This window comes from Arvicanthis niloticus, chromosome 11 (assembly GCF_011762505.2).
Source record: "Arvicanthis niloticus isolate mArvNil1 chromosome 11, mArvNil1.pat.X, whole genome shotgun sequence".
In the NCBI taxonomy this organism is placed as follows: domain Eukaryota; kingdom Metazoa; phylum Chordata; class Mammalia; order Rodentia; family Muridae; genus Arvicanthis; species Arvicanthis niloticus.
In genome coordinates, this window is record NC_047668.1 from 12,225,211 (window position 1) to 12,232,576 (window position 7,366).

The 7,366-nt window shown below is 40.4% G+C and overlaps 1 protein-coding gene across 1 annotated transcript in view; it reads left to right on the plus strand.

Annotated features, from left to right (window-relative positions):
* Window positions 1-7,222, plus strand: part of Slc25a21 (solute carrier family 25 member 21) — a 453,060-nt gene extending 445,838 nt beyond the window's left edge. Inside the window, exons 8-10 of the mRNA XM_034514546.2 lie at window positions 1,611-1,792; window positions 2,638-2,690; window positions 6,095-7,222. Of these exons, the coding sequence (XP_034370437.1) occupies window positions 1,611-1,792; window positions 2,638-2,690; window positions 6,095-6,156 (297 nt within the window). The 3' untranslated portion in view covers window positions 6,157-7,222. The remainder of the gene's footprint in view (window positions 1-1,610; window positions 1,793-2,637; window positions 2,691-6,094) is intronic.
* Window positions 7,223-7,366: the final 144 nt, after the last annotated feature.

Genomic DNA, 7,366 nt, shown 5'->3' on the forward strand with positions numbered 1-7,366 from the left:
GCAGCATCGAGGCATTTTTCTCTCCTTGTAAAAGAGAAAGACTAGGGATGCAGAATTATTTAAACACAGCTCAGCCTTTCTGCAGTCGCAGTATTGTTTCTCCTGCAGAAACACCCTGTTGATTTTTAAATCCCTTTAAGACCCCTGGCACCTGTATGGCCCAGATCCAGAAAGTATGACCTCATCCCCTGTTCTTGCTTTTTACACTTATTCTCACCGGCACTGCAGTGATTGTGACCTCTGCTTTAGTTGAGAATTTAGGGCCCTGCAGAAATTTTTCTTCTCCCATGGAAGTTAGACTCATATAGTGCTCAGACCTCAATATAAGAATGTATTCATTCCCACCCCCTCCCATTTTCTTAACCAAGCATGCATATGTACAAACACACGCACTTCAATTCTGCTAGATTAAAAAGAAAGAAAGAAAAAAAAAAAAGGAAGGTATAATCACAGGATCTTGTGGCTCCAGGATGACAATGACTCTGAAATATGGATGAAAAGAGTCAGAGGAAGATGGGGTGGGGTGGCTGTCAGAGTTAGCCACTCATAATATTTGATACAGCGTCTTTTCAGGGCAAAAGCTGAGGCTGCAAGCATAATGAGAACTTCCCAGCAAATTCATTATAACAAAGCATAATGCAAGTTCTCTGGCCACAAAAATAGACCCAAGGAAAGTGGCTCCCACGTAAGAACTAATTAAATCCTTTGATGTCTAGAAAGCAGGGCAAGGAGGATTGGAAAATCAAGTCCCACCAACTCACATGGAGAAAAAAAGAGTCTCCTTCTCCTCCTTCTCTTTCTATTTCTTCTTCTTCCTCCTGTTCCTCCTCCTTCTCCCCCTCTACTTCCTTCATTCCTTCCTGACCCTTTTCTCCTTTTCTTCCCTTCCATGAAGGAAGAGTAAGATTCAGGAACAATGGGTTGTAAATTCTTGAGCCAATTAACCCAGTGACTTACTACTGTTCCTGATGCAGAGAATGTCACAGGCTGTTTTGCAGCCGCCCCCAAGTCGGTTTGTTAATAACAGGAAGCTAGCACTTCTCAGTACAGTGGATCAAGCTACACGTGAAAATAAATGCAAAAAATCTGGAGGGGAATAGCAGCAGACCAGAGTAGCCTTGATTTAATTTAACATTCGGGGTCCACACACATGAGCGTTTTAGTAGGCTTCATGGTGGAAGTTGCTGTCATTTGTAAAATATTCTGGCCAATTAGCTAATAGTGTGCTTGGATTTCTCCTGTTTTGATACAGTAATACTAAGTACATTGTGAAGCCCAATTATACAAATCATCCCCATATGCCATACCAGTCTTTCTTTATGAACTGTGTTTATAAATCCTGTGTGAGGAAATGTGTACTTCAGCAATTTAGACCATGTGTAAAAACATAGCCAATGGGATTGTCAAGAAAACAAGTTCCAGCCTAGGAAATCCTAATGTGCTCGGCTGGAATAACAGGAGGGTGCCGGGAGAGCGATGGGGCGGGCGGGCTATGGGGCAATGGGGCGGGAGGGCGATGTTCTCTCTGCTCACATACTTCTCGCTTTACAGTGTTTAACCAATTTAGGAGCTTCCACTTCCTCTTCTGTTGTTTTATTCTTTTCTTTTAGGATCCAACCTTGGAGTTTTTGAGAAAATTTGGGATTGGTTTCGTCTCGGGGACAATGGGCTCCGTCTTTAACATCCCCTTTGATGTTGCGAAAAGTAGGATCCAAGGGCCTCAGCCAGTTCCTGGAGAGATCAAGTACCGAAGCTGCTTCAAAACAATGGAGATGGTCTACCGGGAAGAAGGGTAACAGATCCTTGCTTTAATAAGTATGCAAGGGTCAAGGATTGTTAAAACGCACGCATTTGTCTGTTTTGATGAGGGCTAGTAAGCCTGCAGAGGCCGGGCTTATGTCTAAGGAAGTCTGGGATAAATGACCAGGTTTGCAAGGCCACACAGTAATGAGACATCGGCAGTGTCCCCCAACCAGCGTGGTCATGCAGAGAGGCGTGACTATATAATACGCTGAGTATTTGCCTGAGAATGCTCGAATAAACTCTTCAGCATGCTCAGCCTGCTGTTATTGTATATGCCCTATTGGCATGCAGGCAGAATACTTGTCTTCCGACTAAAAATCTAATCAAAATGTTGTCTTAATTATGTCCTAAGAGAATTAACTATGAGCATTTTGAAATCTGGATTCTTAAACTTTTAAGTATTTGCCTTTTTCTGATCTTCTTTTTTCTAAGTTTTAGTTTCTGTCTCCTCTCTCCCTCCCCTTCCCACCAATATTCTCCAGTAAACAAGTGATACTTTATTATTTTGATCTAAACTGCATCATATTTCCTAATGTGAAGACTGGGCTTGTGGTCTTTTAAATTCAATTACAAAAGTCATTTTGCCCATATACACAGCTGTCTTGAAAGCAAGAACCATCTCACTGATGAAAGTCAAGGTTCTGATTGGACAAGACCAACACAGCCTGTAATAAAGAACTGATTAACTCTTTCCCTTCATCCAATTTGCTGCAGCAAATTCTGAGCCAGATACTGTCAGGTTAGGGTGGGTATAATTTCAAGTGGTTTCTTAGCAAATGGTGAGAACTACTACCTATTTCCAGAATAAAAAATGCTCCCCCTTTTCTGTTACAGGATTTTAGCCTTATACAAAGGCCTGCTTCCCAAGGTGATGAGACTTGGACCAGGTAACGATGTCCTCACTATTTATGTCTTTCCTTCTTTATTGCCCTGGTATCTCTTCTGTTACCTGTGTAGATCTGAAACACCATAGAAGTTTACCATACAGGGAGGGAATGAAAAGTTGAGGACATAAAGTCAGCTGTTCAAGATACTGAAAGCATCTGTCAGAAACACTCTACCTTTGTTCATAAATACTGTCTATGGCTTTGCTGGAAGCCAATGAGAGCTAATGCCAAGTCAACAGGGAAAGATCCCCACGTACTGAAGCCTGAGTGAACTCCAAAGTATACACAGTGGCTTCTGGCTGAGTGGAGGATTTCACGGAGAAACCGGTCGATAAAACTCTCCCTTGTGCTCCAGGCTCAGTTTAGCTTCTGCCTCTCCTTCTCCCTCATTTCCAACAGATACAAGGAAGAGAACTTGCTTCCCTGAGCATCAACAGGTCCCTGAGCTTCATTCCCAGGCCACTCACTTGTCCCAGCCTCCCTCAGTTTGGTAATGGAGACTCCTGGCTTGGGGCCCTATCTGGGGACAGGAGACAGAAAAAAAAAAAAAAAAAAAAAAAAAAAAAAAAAAAAAAAAAAATCCTGTCACCCTCCACAGGGAGAGGCAGCTGCCTCTATGTAAATAGATAAGAAAATCACTGGAAACTCAACTGCCTGGGCAAATAGCCCCGGATTACAAGCCCTATGATTAAGTATGAACATATGTTCTAGACCACACACACATTTTTTTTTAAACTAGATCATGTGCCCGTCCTTAGACATCCTGATAGTCTTCTCTGGAACATTCTCTTCTCTCTTTGCCATTCCTTGACTTTAGCACCGTTCTACTCCCATATTCACACATATATGTTTACATTCACATCTTAATCTGGAAAACTGGCCTGTGTCCCCCATCTTAGATAAGGGAGGACATAAGACAGACCTGGAGAACAGTTCACACTTTTGTGTATTCAAAAATAATCCCACCCATCTCCGTCTATTACCCCAACCTCTGTGAGCATTTAAGCACGTATTTTTCTCCGTATGTGAGATCTAGGCCCGCCTCCGGTTAATCTTCGGCTCGTGTGTCAAAACCAACTCAGGAATAAAACAACAATGTCAGGAATATTGTATGTTTCCATCACCAAACAGTCAAGACTTGATAGTAGGCCTAGTATTAGTGAAGAATCACAGGACAATGCCCTAAACCAGCTTCTCAAAAGAGCAGGGAGAAAGAGCATAATAAGGGAGGAAGTCGCTAAAATGGTGATTGATTAGAACCTTGAACCAGAACTCAAAACTCTTAAGTAGTCTGCCCCCAAGTTCTGTTAGAGGCTTCCAAATGGCTGCTCGGGTTTTTAATGTTTCTGCGTGAGCTATCCTAAGTTGCTCTGGTGCGATGTGCAACAAAAAGCATTGCTGTTTTACTGTCCAGCCTCAGCCAGATTGTGAAGAGCCTCATCCAAGCACATGGCCTCTCCTGCGTTTCAAAGGTACAAGTCCCAGGGAGGAAGTCAGAGGAGAAAGGCGGGAGTGAACGTCATTCATAATTAAGGCAGAGAAGAAGAAGGTAGTACAAAAAAAAAAATGGAGGCCAGGGAGATGACTCAGTGGGCAAAGGAGTGTGTGTGTGTGGTGGGATCTAAAATAAAATTCAAATTTAAAGTTGACATACACAAGGTGGAGGTCAGCTAGATCTGGGGTAGAGCACACAGCTAGCATTCACTAAACCCTGAGTTTAATCCTCAGCACCACAAGGAAGGAAGGAAGGAAGGGAGGGAGGAAAGAGAATGGAGAAGACTGAAGGGAGTGGAGGGAGAAGAGAAGGAAAGAAAGCAGGCAGGCAGGGAAAGAGAGCATCCTTCATCATAGAGAAGCATTTCATCTTTTTTTTTAATTCCTTAGCAGCCATACATGGCCAACAATGAGGTGCCATCTGCAAGAGAGTTCAGCCTGATTTCTGCTCTAGATCTCACTAGACTGAAAACCAACGTAGTCTGTCTCTCTGTCATCTATCTATCTATCTATCTATCTATCTATCTATCTATCTATCTATATCTATATATCTATCTATGTGTGTCTGTCTGTCTCTGTGTGTGAATGTCTGTCTGTCTCTTTGTATGTGTATGTGTGTCTGTCTTTGTCTCTCTGCATCTGTCTGTCTCTGTGGGGGTGGAGGTACATGTGTGTGCATGCATGTCTATGCTTTATATTGTGAGCAGTTAGTAAAAGTAAATTTCATGATCACGTAGGCATTAACAAATGTCTGTGGGACCACTTCTTGTTTGTTTACTTGTTTGTAGTTTTAGAACTCCAGGAGAGCTATATCAGCTGACGGGGGTTTAATAGAGTATCTTCATGGGTTAAAAATGAAAATCACAGGCAGATAATTATCTTTAGTTTATGGTTATATAAACAAGTGCAGTCGGTAGATTTTTTTTTTAATTATATGGCAGTGTTTGCAAAATAGCTAAGATCCAAATCAAGTTCCTTTTCTTTCCAAGAGAAGTCAACCTTCCACTCATGCAGCCAAGCCTGTTCTCAGTCATGCTCAGAGTATTTGTCCACATTTAGGTTTGTAACTTTTTTTTTCTCACACAGTTAGGCCATTCTAACTTACGGGACACATCCTATTTGCTTTATCGGGTAGAACACAGAAAGAGAGCTAGGCAGATGGATCGCCCCAGTGTGCATATATTCTATATCCTCCCAGCTTATTCCCCTGAATCATATTCCTGTTTCTGTTTACAGCCAGCTACTTCACAGCCAGTTATACAACATTCTCATATATGATAAAGGGAAGTCCCTTGCCACTTAACCCTATTTCCAAATTTCCAAGTTCAAGTTTGTATATTTGAGGCAGATATGTAGAATAATCTTAGCTTCCAACTTCCTTTTAAAAAGCAGAGTTTTAAAATATTCAGAAAGTCACTTTGAAACAACACAATCCAGTTTAAAAGCCAGACTTGTCTGTCAAATCATGGTCTTGGGGAATTCTTTCTTGAATACACTCAAAAAAGATACCAATTATGTCTGGAAAAGAGAAATCTATTGCCTAGATGTGAGGAATCTGAACATTTTCATTTGCAGAAAAGTCCTTTGCCTTTATATGACTAAATATGTCTTTATTTATTTACTTTTTTTAAAATTGAAAGTTCTTGAAAAAGAATCTGATGAGAAATGATGGAAGTTGCAAAAACTCACAGAGGGAAAAATGTATTTGGAGACACGATGGTCATGATTTTGCCCTGAGAATTTTCCATAATCGTTTTCTATCTGTGTATCAGAGCCAGTGATGATTCCAAAAGTCCCCAGCCTCCCAGATAATGCCCCTGAGATTCGGTGGCACGAGGGTTGGGGTGGGAGGAGCAGCATCCATGCCCCTTCTCAGGACTGTGGTGAGATGCAGCTCTCTTCTGTTCCAGGCGGTGCGGTGATGTTGCTGGTGTATGAACATACCTATGCATGGCTGCAGGAGAACTGGTGATGGACTGAGAGGTGCTTTCCCCTTGACATAACAGATGTGCTCTGCAACCCCACGAAGAGAAGACAAGCTAGACACACCCGTTAGGAGGGGGAGACAGCCTGCTCAGGAGCAAAGCCTATTCCGATGTTTTATAAATTTTTAGTCAAATTGACATGGTAGTTTGGGACATATACGTAACACTGTGAGAAGGAAAGTGACATGAAACAGTAAGGTTTGTAAGTTAGGAATCCATAGGGTAGAGAGCAGATGCAGTTCATAAAAGCTATGCAAAGTATCTGACTCACACTGCTTCACCATGAAAACTCATTTCATAATTTTTCTGAGAAGTCTATAAATCCATAAATTCTTGAAAATAAATTGTTCTGCAGCTAATTTCCTGAGAATTATTCAAAGACTGAGGTATAAGTCAAAATTTAAACACATTTTATAAAGAATTACTTTTTCATAAATCATATTTTTAAAAAAGAAGAAAAAAATTTAAATACACCAAAACAGCCTTTTAAGAATGTTTAATTTTGTAAGTGCTGATTTAAAATGTGAGTCTATTGGTTTTCTTTAGTAATTAATTCACTCTCGGGCTCTATTTCCCTAAATGTATTTTATATTTCACATGGTGACTTAAGTGGGTATTTTAAAATCATGCTACTTGAAGACTTTCTTTACATAGTTCATTTTGAAAACAAGATTTGTTACTGAGTTGTTTATTTTTTTCCTTTTTCATTTCTTTTTTTTTTGGGGGGGGGGGAGGTCACAAACTGAATGTACTCTGGACCTTTCTCTGTTACCTGAACTTCCCTCCAAACACCCATCCTTAAAAAGGTTACAGGGAAATAAAACTATCTCCAGATTCTCAGGTTTAAGTCACATACTGAAGTATAAAACTAACTATTTTGAATATTAAAATGTCTATACTAAGTGGCAAATATTTCAAAAGTGAAAATACATTCTTTAATATTCCCAAGCACTTGTGCACTAATATTCACTCTGAAAAGAAAAGAAAAAAAAAGATAGCTTTTTGGTCTTGATATATATACCACCCAAAGCTTATTTCTATATCTGCACCATGTAACAAGACTTCTCTAGTAGTTAAGATCAAGAAAAAAAATCTAAACATGTTTTAGATGACACCTGCTCTTAACTACTCCTGTGGGGTGTTTCTACAAGAGGCAATCTCAGCAAAACATTTCAAAAATAAACAGTAAAGATGACA